Here is a 17,036-nt window from a genome sequence, read left to right as displayed (position 1 = left end):
GGAATTTTCTTATTGGACCATCGACCACGTCCCGACATCCGACAGCGACATACGACGTATTGTGTAACAGGCCTAAACGCGCGGCGGAGAACCGCGACGCGCCGTGCCGCGTATACATATGCCGCACATTTCTTTACGCATGGAGTCATCGAGGGCGCCGAAGCCGCGCCGCGTAAAGTCTGTGCATCGGGCTGCGTATCGGAGATCGCGAAAGGGGGGGGGGGGGGGATTGACGAATAGAAGATTAGAGGTGCATTCCGTTTCACGCACGATGCATCATTTATCCTTATTTCACATTTGTATAGGATAGAATAGGATCTGTCCAGACAAGCTTACACAGATGCATATGCGTTAAGCCCGTATCAGACTATGGATTGAGATTGGGATTAGATTGAAATTTGACCAATCACAGTAAAGTTCACTAATCTCAAGTTTAGTAACTTTTACTCCGATTCGTCATATTTCAATCTAATCTCAATCACAATCCCTAGTCTGATACGGGCTTTAGGGAATTGATCGGTCTATTTTTTTTATGCACGCAGTTACGACTCAATGAGATTCCCTTATGCGTGTGTTTATGCGCCACGAAAGTTCGTCCGGGGAGATCGGTAACCAGTGCGAAACGGGATGCACTTTTGAATCCTTCAACCGCACGGAACGGATTGCGATCGAAACTGTCCGATCGGCCGAATTCCGACCCCTTCGACTCGCAATCCTCGACGCAATTCAACGCAATCTGCCCGATGCGGGCCTCTTCCCCCTCCGCGTTCGTGCATTCTGCGGGCGTCGGGGTATTGGTTGCGTTTCGTCGCACGACAAATTTTTTAAGCCCGTTGATTGGCCGCGGGATAGAAAATTTCTGGACACGCCCCGGGGACTTTTCTATCCCGCGAGCAATCGACACGTTTGGAAAATTTGTCGTGCGACAAATGCGACGCCAGCCTCGGGCCTAGTCTACAATGTGCTTTCTGCATCCAGAAACGTTCCATTTTATATAAACAAATCAAAACGCTTGAAGAAATTTGTCAACAGTGTACGATTATACAATCAACTTGCACGAATTTGTAAAAACGTACTTGTTGACTACATAACAAAATGGCAAACTTAATACCTTTGCTCGCCAGTAATAAAATAACCTGAAACTTCAACTTTCCCTCGACGCAACTGGCATTATTTTATTAATCTTAAATAATATACAACGTTTCGACCGTACGGATTGCGGTCCTCTTCAAGCACAAATCTGTCAAGTATGTCAATATGTGGCTGTACACGCACCGGCATAAATGCTGTCCCTATCCTTGTGAGGTGCACGCACACAACTAGAGTCCCTGTAGTTGTGTGCGTGCACCTCACAAGGATAAGGACAGCATTTATGCCGGTACGTGTACATCAATATGACTATGAAACAATGATAGAATATACACTTCCAAAGGAAACTTACAACAAATATATCCAATATACCGTATTAGATTGATTTCAGTGTGTCTCAGTATATATTACAGTACAAAACATTAAACAACTTGAACTCCATTACAACAGTCTGCGGGGAACAAATTTATGTGTTCAACAATTGTAGAGTTGACAATAGACAGTAAAAACTTACAAACTAAATGTCCAATTGATTTAATATTGGCATTAGTCAATCAATTTACGCAACAATTATAAAGATCCTGAGTGTATAAGTGTAAAACGTGTTGGCAGGCACGTCTACCTTATGGCAAGGGTGTCCGTTGAACTGAAGCCGAAAAACAAAATGTTTCTGGACGCGGAGAGTATATTGTAGACTTCAGGGTACTATTATGTTTGTCGTATAATTTTTTTAAGCATATTGACTGCAGGATAGAAAATTTCTAGACGCGCTCGAGGACTTTTCTACGGTCAGTGTCGCGCGCGCGCGGTTCTAGCTACGCTTAAGCCTAATCTACAATGTGCTCTTTGCGTCTACAAACATTCTATTTTATATCAGCAAATCAAAACGCTTAAAAACTTTGTCGACAATGTACAATTGTGCAATGTATAGTATACAATTTATCAACTTGCAAAAATTTTTTTAACATACACTCACCCGCAAAAAATGGGCCACCACATTTAGCCCAATTTTTTGAATTTTGAAGAATTGTTGACAGCATTTCAAAGTTGAAACTTCAAGCTTCAAAATGCTCTTTTAATCATTTGTCTACGATGATTTTTCGCCGAGTTATCGCTATGGAAAAATGTTAAAAAATTGGGCTAAAATGTGGTGGCCCATTTTTTTTGCGGGTTAGTGTATTTATTGTCCACAAAATAGGATGTTTCTAAATGCAAAGAGCGCATTGTAGATTAGCCTTTATACTTGGTGCGAGACACTACCGTGTCTCGTGGTCCCGCGAGCAATCAACGCGCTTGAAAAATTTGCCGCGCGACAAATGCAACGCCGGCGTATCACTCGCGGCAAACGCGACACGACGAAGAGGCGTCCGCCGGTCGTCTTCGTCCCCTCGCGACGCGAAAAGCCGCCGGACGCAAGAGAAGCTTGTCCCGCGCGGGGCGCGATTTTACGTCGGCAGTGGACGGGGAAATGAAAGGCCCCGCACGCGCGACCGGACTGGTTTTTCCGCCGGCGGTCCGCCCCCGGGATTTCGAGCACCCGCGGATCGCGATACGCGATCTAGGCACGACCGATCGATCGACCGATCGCTCGCCGGGGTACAAACTCCGCGGGTCTCGCCGCCGGCGCATTCCTATATCTTATCGGAATAATTCGCGCGGCGTCTTAAAATCACGCGGCCGGATCTCTTTATCGCGCGATTAGCGCGGCCGTCACGTCGGTGAAACGCCGAGGAGTTTCTCTCCAGGGACTCTACGCTTCCTTTTTAGGACGTCATTGAGTGCCGGCCGGCGCGCTCCAAATTCGCGTCGCACGCGTCTCTTAAGGCCATTCTACATTAGTCGCGATCACAGAGTCGCAAGCCTGTTGCGAGAAGGGATTCAAATTGCATCGGTTGAGACCACGGACTTCCAGAAGGTTCCCTATTATGAGATAGGCTTCTAATGTGAGATAGCAAGTTTTCGACGTTCAAATTCAATCTTCAGATAGATGGATCGCCAGTGAATAAAACACAATAATTAACTTACAACACACAATATATTTCAAATGATACACGACGTTTCGACCAGTAATACCGGTCCTTCTCAAGTGTCACCCATTAAATGTGACAGCAAGAAATAGCATATCAGAGTATCCAGTTATACAGAGGTACATAGTCAAGAAACCAAATTACTCAGTACAATAAAACACATAAAAGATTAAAAAGAAAGTTAAAAGTTAAAAAAGCTTATCGAGGTGTCAAGCATTGTCAGAGGTTGATGAGACACTGTGTCTCATCAACCTCTGACAATAAGAGATAAGACAATGTTTTATGTTTTAAGCCTTTGTCTTGAGATAACAGCACAATAACCGTCTTATGTCTTAAGGGTAGAAGACAGCCATTCTGCTCAGGCCCTAACGTAGACTAGGCTTTACGTGTCGCAAGTGGGTAACGTGGTCATTTTTCGAAAGTGGAATATTTCGGCGGGGTGTTTGTTCAAGCTAACTTGGAAGCACCTCGCGTTCCCGAATCTCGCTTTCCTCCAAATAAAGACGGGACACGTCAGCGTTGATAAGCCGTTTATTCGCCAAAAGAAAAATATGATGTAAACAGGACGCAAGATCGTTGATCTTACACGATATCATAATTTTCGACGGTATCTTCACATCGCCGTGATTACGTCTTCGATATTACGATATCGTATTACGTTTTCGATTAGATTAGCGGCCAGGGCTGAATCGCGATCGTTCTTATTACGACTCGAGCGAGGGTGAGCTCGGCGCGAGTTCTCGGAACTTTCTTTTCACCGGGTTTCCAGGGGGGGGGGGGGACGACTCCTTAAGTGGAAACAGGCTACCTTCGAGTGACCATTAAGGAGCTTGCGATTGAACTTTCGCCGGCGATCGATCGGATTTCTTCCGAGAGAAATACCGCGCGCCGCACAACGATTTTAATAACACATGTCGTCGAATTAGATGACTCGTGAAAGGAACGAACAGTCTCGGGAGTCCGAATCGGGGAACGGACTTCTGAAATTTTCCCCTGGGGAAAGAGACAATGTCGTGCGAAATTAAATTAAATTATTAATAATGCAATTAAATTAGTACTTATCTTTAATTTTTATCAAACCTTATTAGCATGTATTGTTAGTGAATTATAAGCTACAGCTGTGTGCAGCGTTTAACACACGTGACGAACCAACCGTCGGTTCTTGAAATTTCGCGGTTTAAAAATGTAACATGTTTTCGTAGAAATATTTATATACAAGGAAAAAGTGAAGAGAAAGATTTGCAACGGTACGATCCGATGCTTGATTTCGTCGAAAGCGTTCGCTCTCTAGTCTTCGCTCGGTTCTATTGTCGAAGGTGAGACGTTCGCCATATCGGTGCAACTTGTCCTTAAGTGTGCCAACGGGAATTCTACGCGGCGGCCTTTTTCAGATAACTGGCTTATCTCGATTGCAGCGTTAGATAAATATTCAGGTAGCTGGCGAAGTGTTACATCTGCCGAGACTGCACTCCTCGGCCAGTATCTTTGCAACAAACATGATAAAGACACAAAGGCTCAGTCGTGGCGTGTGTGAAGTTAGGCGCCCCAACATATTCCGCAGTTCCGACCTGACTTTTCACCTCGCTTTGAATAGAGACCCTCTAATCAGAGTCTGAACGTGCGGTATCCGGCTACCGATTGGTTCGCCGTGTTTATGATTTTCCCCACTGAATTTTAAATTGACAATTTTAATCCACTTTCATCGTTTTACAAACGATAGGTTATCGTGATTGATTTTGATTATTTCGATGCGTATCCCTTTGTCGAGGTGTTATTGCAAAATGGTGCTGCACATCCACCCATTTTTGCAATAAACAGCAAACTCACACTATTATCCAACTTCGTGCAATGCGCGGTTATATTTTAGATTACGTCTCGATCTGATGGCAGCTTAACGAGAGAGTGAGATATTTGTACTTTTCTCTCTCTCTCTCTCTCTCTCTCTCTCTCTCTCTCTCTCTCTCTCTCTCTCTCTCTCTCTCTCTCTCGCTCTCGCTCTCGCTCTCGCTCTCTCGCTCTCTCTCTCGCTCTCGTTGGATTTGACTAAACTTGGCGGACAACTCTTGGCCAGACTCTGAGTAGAGGCCAGACTCTTGAAGAGATTTAAGAGCTTTCTAGTGCATAAAAATCGACGATCAGAAGTTTAAATACTAAAACTGAGGTGGGGTAACTCTTCACCGAAATTTTAAATCAAACAGTTTTGAACCACTTGATAGCTTTATTTCTTTGAGAATATCTAGAGTCCCCGATTGTATAAAGAGAATTTCGATTGATTGAAAGAAATAAAAAATTTTGAAAGTTCACTTGTCGGACACTTCTATTATTTGAATATCTACTATTTCGAAGAGTTCTCGACGACTGAAAATAATATGCAGTCGGATCTAAGAAGCGAAACAGTTCTGAACTTGAAACGGAGTTGAGGCGAACCAATTAAAACACGACACGTATCTCCTCGGATCGTGCGATCCGATGCAGGACAAAACCCGCGATAAAACCGACTCGCCGTGGAAAAGCCGAGATCTCGCGGAGTCCTCGGACGCCGAGAGAAATTTCTCGTCGATAACTAATTATAACGAAATGGTCCGTTCAAATCTAGTCCATTGAGGCGTGCTACTATCGAGTCGAAGAGAACGTCGCGACTTCCTCGAATGTCTCGCCGCAATTCGATTCGAAATTGCCTTTCGAATCGAATCGTGTGTGTACACGAGTGCAGGCGTGAACATGCAAATCTAGTTGAGCTTTGCGTTCTCTCTCTTTCTCTCTCTTTCTCTCGGCGAAATACCGTAGACGCGCGCATATTAAACGGCGGCCGTTTAATTTATTCGGTTAACGAGGTCAGAACTCTATGCCGGCGCGCCGCCGGGTCGGCTATACCGTTGCTGCAAATCGAAGAACGACCGAGCGGTACAGACGTAATTCTGGACCCGATCGTCGAAATCGTTTGCGCGGGAAGATTTAATGATAAACCGGCCGACCTTGCACTCTCGGGCGGCGATCATGCGAGGTTCTCTCGGCTAAGTGTGTCAAACGGGACGAAACGACGAGCGGCTACCACGAGGTCCTCCGCGAGATTCTACCGTTAAACGATGGACTCCTTTGCCTTCCGCTTTCCTCGCTCCTCTGGCTTTCCCCGCCGACTTCGGTGACTTCGTTCCCCGGATCTTCTCTATTATATTCCTCAATGATTCGAGAAACACACTCGTCGGTTTATTAAACCTGGAGCAGTAAAGGCAAACTACTCCTAAACTTGCCTTCCCCCCCCCCCCAAAAAAAAATTAAGAAATATTTTTTTACGAGACAAAAGTAAACAGCGAATAAACGAGAGCTCCCCATATAGGGTTTTACTAATAGTCCAATCCTGGTCCGAGCTTGGTCGCCAGGACGCCAGCATTGGCAGAATATTGGTAACCAAGACTGGCCCAACAATGGGAATTTAATGGAGTGATAACTTCGGCCCAAGAATGGTTAATAATATACGGCCAAGCGTCACAATCAACATTGGCCCACTAATGGCTGATACTCCACGCCATTATTAGACCAATAATGGCATTGCTATATTGCCAGATGTATCCACACATGTACTTACATGGTCACTTACATGTACTTACATGTACTTACATGGTCACTTGTTTGAAAAGAGTTATTTACATTGTGAACACTATTAAAATCTTGCTCAGAATCATCCTCTTCCACGTTAATTCTTACTGGATCAGTAGTTCGTACTCCAATATCAGACATAACCTCACGGACATTATTTTCGATATCTGCATCCACTTCATCACTATTACTTTGTTTATTGTCATTTTCAATTTTGTCACACTGTTTGCTGCTATTTAATTTTCTTAATTTCCGATGCTTTTTTAACCTATAATAAGTTTGCGGCATATTTGCGAGAAACTGGAAAACGCGATGCAAACACCAAAAACAAAAAGTAATTTTAATGGCTGCCGATCATACGCCACGTATGGGCCAATATAGGACACCAAGCATCGGCCAAGCATAGCTTGCCGTGAATCGGGCCGAGTATTGGTGCTGTTGCAAAGATTGGCATTCCTATATGGGTCGATAAGTTACAAGACGGATTGGACTTTTCTCAAGTTAGAAACGAAGAGACGATAGGAAAAAAGATCTCGTTGCTCCTGAACATTTTTCTCAGGTATGCGTTATTTTCCTACGGAGTTGTTTGTCACACTTGTGTATATATATATCCTGTCACGAGTGTCTTCTGTACTCCCGCTGTAGTTATTTTTCTCATCGCAGTTACGTTGAGCAGAGAAATAATCGCGTAACCACCTGCGAGCGCGGACGATCGATCGCACTTTAATCTGCTCTAAGGTCATTGCAAGCGTGTCTGGGTGGAAGTCGGAGGCACTCGGAGGAGTTGGCGCGACCGTTTCGCTGACGTCGTGACACGCGAAGGAGGCATTTGCGAAAAGAGAAAGAAGGAGTCGCGCGAAAAGGAGGAAGAGTCGTCCTTCGTTGCGATATCGAAGGATACCACGATGTCGACGCGAATAACGAAGCGTCGTCCCGCTAATAATAGCCGCTTACGCGCGTATCTTCGCGCGAATGACGTCCCGACATTGTTTCTTCCTTTCCCTTCTTTTTCGCCGGCCACGTCGTCGGCTCCATTCAGGAAAAATGGCGAGCGGATGGCGTCGCCAGAGATTACGGCTCTCGCTGCAATGCGCCGTATATGTTCGCAGAAATCGCACTCGCACGCGTGCGTACACGTGTATACATTTGCCTACTCGTAACGGTATACTGTACAGCGGGACGCCGACTGCGTCCTGTACGGTTGCAGCGTGCGACGATGCCTGTAAAAGGAGGCTCCGCGTTGTGTTATGTAATTTTTTTAATTTACAAAATTACAAATTTTATTTTTATAATCAACAAAATTTTTTAACTGAGATTTTTAAAAACAAAATAATTTTTACTTTTACAATTAACAAAAAATATTGAAAGTGACGAGATCGCTGGAGGGTCTTTTCAAAGAGAGGAGAGCAAGGCACGCAGAAATTATTTGAAAGCGCATGCGTTATTAAATAAAAACTCGTAGGTGTGCATCGGTTTGTCAGTGACTAGTCACTACTTTATTTACCTAACGAGACATGGCGGAACTCTTGCCTCACTTTTCACTGCTCGAAGGCAGCAGTCTAGTAGAATGTAGAAGTCTGTGGCTTGAGCCTGGACCTCTTTGACTCTGGGTGGGCGTCTCTTTGTGAAATAATTCGTGTTACAACCATGACAGGGAGATGCAAGTAGATCACGATCTGCAACGTTGATTGTAATGTATCTATTAAACCGTTGCTCGATCGTTACACTCAAAGTCGCGATGCACACATACTTTATTTACTTGACAATACTTGGCGGAACTCTTGCCTCGCTTTTCAACTCGAAGGCATCAGTCTAGCAGTGGTCTAGTATACGAGGGTGGGTTGAAAAGTTTTGAGCCTAACGTAGAAACAATTTGTATCATGCAATCACGCAAGGGGGTAACCACTTCACGTAATCGTGGGACACGTCTGCGAAATCATTATGAAATCCTTACGAAATCCCCGTGTAATCGTTTTGTCTTCATTTTCAAGTTTCCTCACTTGTTAGACAATAAACATTAAACTTGGACATTTTCTCAGCTTGTTTTCATTTTCTAAAAAAAGTTACTTCTTTTTAGTGAATGTTCAGATATAGTTCACACCTATAAGCGCGTATTCTTTTCATGATAAGACTGAAGTAGTTGCTGTTAGAACAACAGCGAGTTGAAACATTGATACTCCTTTGCGCGCAAATTTGGAACAATAAACAGTACATACAAATACAAAATTAATTTTTTTATTAAGACCATGGTTAGACTAGTGGGAAAAGTGCGAAAGCAAGGAAACACGTTTTCTACCTAACCGAATACTACAATCTTAACTGGAATTACTTCCACAAGCAAATACTTAGTAAAATAAGAAAAATGTATTTCGAGGTTTAACGTCACATATTTTTAAACGTGCACACAAGAGAAAATTATTTGCGATTAGATGAGATTATTTGTAATCAGATGAAATCAAATGAAATCATGTAATCGGTGGGACAACATTTTAGCTAGTGGTTACACCGAGGGGGAAACCGCTGACCAAAATCTTGTACACCAATGCCCACTAATGCCCAGTGAACATTACTTTACCTTATTCTCTTATTTCATCTTATTTATCTTCGTTTTATCTTATTTTATCTTTATAATACCCCAGCAAGGCCTAATGCCCCAAGAATGTCTAGTAATGCCCAGTAATGTCGCAAATCTGTACACCACAATGCCCTCGGCGGTTTCCCCCTCGGGTTACCCCCTTGTTACGGGGGTTGGTCAATCAGTTCGACCTGCAATTCATGAATTTTGAACCGTTACTTGATTTATTCCATATTTACGAAAATACTAACATCCACTGACACAAACGACTGTCGTACAACAACTGAGAGTCCGAAATGGCTGAAATTTGCAGAGGTATCCTTCAAAGCATGTACACGCACCGGCATAAATGCTGTCCCTATCCTTGTGAGGTGCACGCACACAACTACAGGGACTCTAGTTGTGTGCGTGCACCTCACAAGGATAGGGACAGCATTTATGCCGGTGCGTGTACAGTCGCAGTACTGAAGTGGCGACGACAAGTAATGCCATGTTCATGTTGAAGCTCAAAACTTTTCAACCCCCCCCCCCCCCTCCGCTTCGTAGAAGTCTGTGGTTTGAGCCTGGACCTCTCTGACTCTGGGCGGGCGTCTCTTTGTGAAGTAATTCGTGTTACAAGCATGACTGGTAGACACAAGTAGATTACGATCTACACCGTCGATTGTAATGTATCTATTAAATCGTGCGCCTGCTCGATCGCTTACGCTCAAAATCGCGATTCGAGCTCGGAATTGTGTCACTCTCGAAGTCATTGGACTCGTTCATATTTCATGAGGCCGGTTTCGCGGGATAGCTTCCTCGTGGACGTAAGGCTTTTGTCGCGCGGCGAATTCCTCGGGCGAGTGACACGATCGCGGCGCGGGCGCCCATTAATTTCTTTCAGGCATGAAACAAGGTTGCCCGCGATGTTACCATTAGCGATACCAGCGATGCATACACCGCTCTTAGAGCCGTGTCGGGCTCTTCCCTTTTCCGTTCGATTTCTTTCCCCGGTTTTTTCCGTCCGATCTCGCGGCTTCGACGCGTAACGTTGTCGCGGGGCCGCAACAACGCGAGTCGCTCGTGTAACAGACATCGACGCGAAGGAACTGGAAAAAAAACCCCAAAAAAATGAAACGCTTCGCCTCTCTCGCTCGTCTAAGCCGAGATTCCACGGCGACGGTGTCGCCCGTAGTTCGGGCCCGTAAATATGCTGAACTCGCTGAAACGCCAGCGCGATCTCTCGCCGATCGGCGTTCGGCAAACGCTTGCGCGGTTTTTTAATGGAATGGAATTCGCCTGCGTGTGTACGCGCGCGCGGGTCGTATCTGCCTCGCGGCGAGTTGAAACGCGTCGTTAAAATTCTGAACGATACGATAAATCGTGCCAATATATGCCGCGGGAGGAGCGAGTTGTCGCCGCGCGGGCAACCTGGATGAGGTACCGTCATCCGCGCCGTCGCCCCGACGGGGTTTCCGCTCCGCTCGGGACACGGACGGGGGACGTCGTCGCGCACCTGACGTGTCGAATTTTCAGGCTTTCGTAATAGAGAAAGGAGGCGAGGAGCGCCGACCGGGTGAGAGATGGGGCCGCGTGCGCGAGGATGGAAGACGTTCAGTGTCTTCGTGACATTTGATCCACCATCCGCGTTCTCCGCGCGCGCGCGCGACTTGTATATTCGACATGAATACCAATGCTAGATTTCCGCCGGGCAGCCTCGAAGACGCTTCTCCAAGCTGTTCTCTCGTTCCCGTTTTATTCCACGTTCAGTTTTGACGTTACCTAATATTATTTTACATAATCGAGACGTGGAGTCCCCTATTATGAGACAGGCTCCTAATACGAGATAGCGGAGTTTCTGCTAAACTAATAGGCATCGTCAGCTGGTTCCACCATGAATTTATTGCCCCTGGAGTGAAATCTGTTTGGTGGAAAATTGTTCGTTGGATCGCGTAATCGTTGCGAAAAAAGGATCTGCGATTGAATTTGGACGTTGAAAATCTGCTGTCTCATATTAGAATCCTATCTCATAATAGAGGACTTTCCTCTATGTATTATTTTTATAAATACAAGTTTTTAACGCGTGTATCAATGTCTGGTTCGTTAGCTCCTTTGAACGTTATTTATTTAATATTATTTAATTTGTCGTCCTTTTTGTTCGGAAATCTAGAAAAAAAAATACTAGAAAATTTTGAGCGACCGCTGAAGCGATAGTTGGAGCGACTTTGCCGCAAAATCGCGGCTCAGGTCGAAGTCTATGAAGGTGGCTCGGGTTCAAGTCCGCAGAGGCGGCTTCGGTTGTTTGCTCCTCGTCATCTGCTTATTGTGCGCTTTATTCGGAATAAATGACTCATACCTCAAAGTCGGCTTGCACAATCGCGGACGAGAGGGAGAGACGTAACTCTTTGAACGTCCTCCGCGCGGAATTCCCGACTGGCATGACCGCCGTGCGGATAAAAAATCGAGCGCGCGTCAATAATCAAATAGGCGAGGTTCGCCTGACCTGTCGTCAATTTGTCGTCATATTTTACCTCACCTTCGTCGTACCGTTCCGGAGACAATGACGCAGGCGTCGCGCAATGATGCTCCGCGCTTTTCGGTCAACCGACAGAGCAGTTCCAGTATTCGTTGCAACGCGTTCAACTCCGAAAGATGTTTAACAGATGTTCGATGGGCGCCTGAGGGATCACCGTGACACGCATTCGTATCACATTCAGCGCCAAGAATGTGGTTGGTTGAATCTCATTCATGTAATACAAATAAAACTTGGTATCAGACGGTAACATACGTCGCTGAGCGTGGAAACAGATCCGCGTCTTCGAGGCGCATACAGAAGTACGTAGAATGTATAAAAGGATGCGTTCTCTCGTCAGTAGAGAGAACATAGAGTTTAGATTATTTTAATTAAATAATTGTAAAGGTACACGGAGAGAATTTCCTCTTAAAATTTATCCCAAAAATCATGTAATCGTGGGACAGCGCGGCATTTTCAAAATCTTTATGAAAGGTTTTTAAATTTTACTAGTAAAATGTATGGTAAAATTTTGAAAAGCTCTTATAAAATTCTTGCAGAAGCCATGTCGTTCCATGATTACATGATTTCACTAGTAAAATGTATGGTAAAATTTCAAAAACTCATAAAATTCTTGAAAATGCCACGTTGTCCCATGATTACATAACTTTCAGGATAAGTTTTAAGGAAAAATTCTCCCCGTGTAATTTTTCCTTTATCGCTCCGAGATTTTTCTCTGGTATCTAAGGATACTCGTTAGGTTTCTGACGAGACTTCTTTCTTGGGCACGCGTTAAAAACTGCCAAAAGGCCCCCAGAGAGAGGGGGCGATCTATAAAGATTCGCTGTCGCGCTGTTGATCCGCGGGAGTCGCCCGTTGACGGGAGCACGGGAGGTCTCCTGGGAAAATGGCACCAAACGGTATTGCACCTTTGGGTCTCTCTCGCGTTGTGCAACGTCCGAAAACGGACTGTGCGTCATCGCCGAGAAGGCATACAAAACGCACGAGGGCACCAGCTGCTGCGTGTGACGCATGGGACTGTGGAAAGTAAGACATCGGCAATAGTAAACGATAGTAGCGGCGGCGATACAAAGGCGGCAGTGCGCGGTGGTGATATCGCGGGGCCACCTCCTCTAAACGCCCGGCTCGTTAGATCCTAGAAAAGCGGCCGATTGTTAACGCTCGATGAAAATAGAACCGCCGTCCGAGAGGGACAGAGAGAGAGAGAGAGAGTTGGCAAACTGCCGAGATTCAATTTGCTCGAATTACGGGCGATCGTGGTCGCCGGGCCTGCCCGAGGAGAGAACGATTACATTACACAATGCGTGGGTTGTTTAGCTTCCATCGGTTGGGTAAAGGATCAAAGTATCGGGGGAAACGATCAGAGTGGAATGTCATAAGATATTGGCGCGATTGTCCATTAGACACGGTATTAAGCGCGCGCTATCTCTTGCAACAATTCTTGAAACGGTCAAAGGTTAAAAAGTGGCGAAGGCACGAGAGGTGTGTATGATTGTAGATTACAAATGTCAGGGGGAAATAAAGTTGCACGGCTCGAGTCGGTCGCGGGATCGGGGGGAGAAAAATTGACGAAGATTCGCTTCTCTGCGTTTGACGGGTATATGGAAGCGCGCGCGCGCGCTTTCTAACGTCGAAAATATCGGGATCCGCGCCGAAAATAGCCACGTCGGCGGCGCAGAAAGAAGCGGAAATACGAAAAGGAGATAATTTTGATCGTTATATTGCGTAAGGTTTTTTCAGCGCGGCCGTGAACGCAATGTTAGAACGTCAGAGACGAGCGAATAAATAAACCGTGACATCGGAGAAACGAGAGCGTGGCTCTCCGCCGGGTTCGGTAACTCTCTCGATTCAGCCGATCGAGCAACGGAAAACGCGTGGCGGCGGGACGTCGCTCGGGGGGTTTAACTAATGGGTTGGGTCTGCTCATCGCTCGCGAACACAAAGATCCGCGCGTTTCGCCACGCCGTTGTTACATTCGTGCACTAGTTGCTGTGGCTGACGTCAGCCTCTTATCGCCCAGAGATACAGGCAGGATAATCAAATCCACGAGATATCGTGGAATTTACATGTCAGCTTTAACGGCGATAGAGCCGCCGTGTGGGCTTCTATTACAAAGAATAACGAGATACAATAATAATTGGCGCGTAAGAAAAAAAATCAATGTACTCTTGAATTTAAAATATATTTGAAATCGCGCGTGTTTTGTCCCGCAGCGAAACTTTGTTCGCGTCTATCTCGATGCTCCAATATAAATGTAACGAGGAAAATGTTCCTTCTAGGCATCGACGATCGACGGCCGTCGAAAGGGCGCCTGTCTCTTCTGCCAGGAATATTTCATGGATCTGTACCTCTTGGCGGAGCTGAAGACGATCTCTCTGAAAGTGACCACCGTGGACATGCAGAAACCGCCGCCCGACTTCCGCACCAACTTCCAGGCAACGCCACCGCCCATCCTGATCGACAACGGTGACGCGATACTAGAGAACGAGAAGATCGAACGACACATCATGAAGAACATCCCCGGCGGGCACAATCTGTTTGTACAAGATAAGGAAGTGGCCACTCTCGTGGAGAACTTGTTCAGCGTGAGTGTCGGTCAATCCGGTCGAGAGTGAAACCAATCTCGGGAAAGCTGTCGAATTATATCCCTCTCTCTGGCGAGAAATTATATGTCATGCGCTCCGTACGTTTTGCAGAAACTCAAGTTGCTGCTGCTGAACGCGAAGGACAAGGACAAGGATCCCAAGACCTCGTCGCTGATGGCGCATCTGCGTAAGATCGACGAGCATCTGGGTCGCAAGGGCACGCGCTTCCTCACCGGCGACACCATGTGCTGCTTCGACTGCGAGCTGATGCCGCGGCTCCAGCACATCAGGGTCGCCGGCAAGTACTTTGCCGACTTCGAGATACCGGAGACCCTGGTGCACCTGTGGCGATACATGCACCACATGTACAGGCTCGACGCCTTCCTACAGAGCTGCCCGGCCGATCAGGATATCATTAATCACTACAAACTGCAACAGGTGAGACGGGCGGATCTAATAGCGGGTCTCTAATCGCATTCGCGAGATGTCGGTTAAATAATTAGCGCTTTTTGACAAGCTTCAATTCACGCCTGCTCGTCACACGGTGACGCAATCCCATTCCGCCGCGCGGTAAACAACGGCTCTTCCCATGTCCTCGACCGACATAATTGCAACAAACCTCCTCTCCGTTATTCGCAGGGTATGAAGATGAAGAAGCACGAGGAACTGGAGACGCCGACCTTCACAACGAGTATCCCGATCGAGGTCAACGACGACTAGGATGGGCCTCTCCTCGGCGGGTCTGCGATCGCGTGACTTCGATTAGACATCGAAATCGGCCTATAGCGAGACGGCAAATCGCCTCGACGGGGTTTTAACGGCGCGCATTTTGTAATTTAATATATTCAATATTAGTACCGAAAAGCAAGCAGGGATTCTTCGCTGGAACTTCCGTCTTTCGGGCTCTCAGTTCGTGTCGTCGCCGCGTCATCGATCAATTCATATCTTTGCTAAGCGATCTTACTGTATCGCATCCCTTCCTTGTGGGATCAAGTCAGGTGTAAACGGATTAGCTTTTTTACTGCAAACGACGCGAAAACATATCTAAGTGCATTAAGACTTTCAAAGTCTTAAAAACGATTCTAGAATATTGATCTTCTCCGTTCATCTCTTTCCTTTTTTCCTCCCCCCACTATGTACAATGCGCGTACGTAGTTTCGACCTGAATAGTATTAGCAAGATTTTAATTTGCTATTGTTGATCCAAGGATTAAGTTTACTTGGAGAAGCTACGATAATATTGCCATTGTCCAATGGCAACAATTATGGAAACTAACACCAAGAATGCAAAAGAAACGTATGCGTTCGCGAGAATTAAATTGGTGCCATTATTGTATCTTTGCAATCTTAATAGAAATTATCCTTTGGATAGTAATCATTATTCCTAGGCATTATTCTTACATACGATTAAGCAATTAAAAAGTAGATGAAATCAATGTAGAATGCTTGATGGAATGTTTCAACATTGCTCTTGAACTTGCATAAATCTTATTAAATATTAGATTTCTCCTTTTCTTTTCTTCATTGTTCTTATTCAGCCATTCGTCACGAGCTACAGTAACAAGATACTTAAGCGTGATTGAGATTTGCATGAATGGGAAGGGTACGTCGTTTGAACTTACACATTTATTTAACGTGCCGTTACATGTCACGTTCTTAAACGCGATTGCACGACGAAGAAAGGGAGACATGTTATCGCTATATACGTAGAAGAGAAAAGAATTGCACTTTGCCGCATCTCTCGCGGGACACGTGATCCAGAGTGCGTACGTTTCTTCTGGATTCCGCAGCGTGGTTCGAGGCATCTTGTTATTCCCGGTTCATCGTTAGCCACTTTTACTGATTTACAAGCAGAGAACGAGCGCAAAACAGTTCCCACGATTGTTTTCCCCGAGCCGAAAGCATTTAAAGTAACAGCATCCGGGAGCTCGACTCCGCTCATTTTCATTAATCCGCTGTTCCAGAAAACCGAACAAGCGACTGTCTATTCCGCATTAGTAATTCTATTATTATTATTATTATTACTATTATATTATTATTAATTTTGGTTTATATATCCGTAGAAGTCAATATACCAGTGTTTACAGTAATGTCTGGAGCACCCCATTATTTATCATGGCGCAGATACGCAGCGTAGACTAAGTTCTCGTGTCTGGTATAATACGAAATATTATAATTTTATATATGATATTAAGCGCTATTTTTTTCTGTTAAATACACGTACGATACTGACAATGAGATATTTTTATATCTCGCGATAAGAACGAGCGTTTTATTCCGAGCGGCATTCTGAAAAAGTGAAGAAAAAAGCGACAGAGCGAGATAGTGAGGTGAGTTTACCTTTAGAGACATCTCTTCAATATGAAACATTTCTCTCACTTGTCATTGATGCTGTACTTATTGCGAAACGACGGATTTATGAGACTAAAAACTTGTCTCTAGCGTGGAACATTTTCTTCACTTATCACGAGAGACAAACGTCTTTTCAATACAGGAACTATTTGTTTCTCGTAAAGTGACAAGCATCATTTTTCAACATGGAACATGTTCTGCATATTCTGCCGATGTTTTACTTTTCGCGAAGCAACAGATTATTTCGAATGGCTTTAAAAATGTCTTTAGCGTGGAACATTTTCTTCACTTATCACGAGA

General features: G+C 45.2%; 1 protein-coding gene across 2 annotated transcripts in view; it reads left to right on the top strand.

The window, feature by feature from the left end:
* LOC105558547 (chloride intracellular channel exc-4) overlaps nt 1-16,574 on the top strand; it is a 17,729-nt gene extending 1,155 nt beyond the window's left edge. The window contains exons 1-4 of one of the 2 annotated variants that reach the window (XM_012006292.1): nt 12,797-12,826; nt 14,080-14,385; nt 14,497-14,823; nt 15,025-16,574. In XM_012006292.1, the coding sequence (XP_011861682.1) occupies nt 12,812-12,826; nt 14,080-14,385; nt 14,497-14,823; nt 15,025-15,105 (729 nt within the window). In that variant the 5' untranslated portion in view covers nt 12,797-12,811 and the 3' untranslated portion in view covers nt 15,106-16,574. Of the gene's footprint in view, nt 1-12,796; nt 12,827-14,079; nt 14,386-14,496; nt 14,824-15,024 lie in introns of those variants that run through there. The other variant, XM_012006291.1, reaches the window with a different exon arrangement.
* Nucleotides 16,575-17,036: the final 462 nt, after the last annotated feature.

The sequence above is a fragment of the Vollenhovia emeryi genome, unplaced genomic scaffold (assembly GCF_000949405.1).
Source record: "Vollenhovia emeryi isolate VEMERY1.0 unplaced genomic scaffold, V.emery_V1.0 DF939334.1, whole genome shotgun sequence".
In the NCBI taxonomy this organism is placed as follows: domain Eukaryota; kingdom Metazoa; phylum Arthropoda; class Insecta; order Hymenoptera; family Formicidae; genus Vollenhovia; species Vollenhovia emeryi.
Note: the sequence above shows the minus strand (reverse complement) of the source record. Positions and strands in the feature narration are given on the sequence as shown.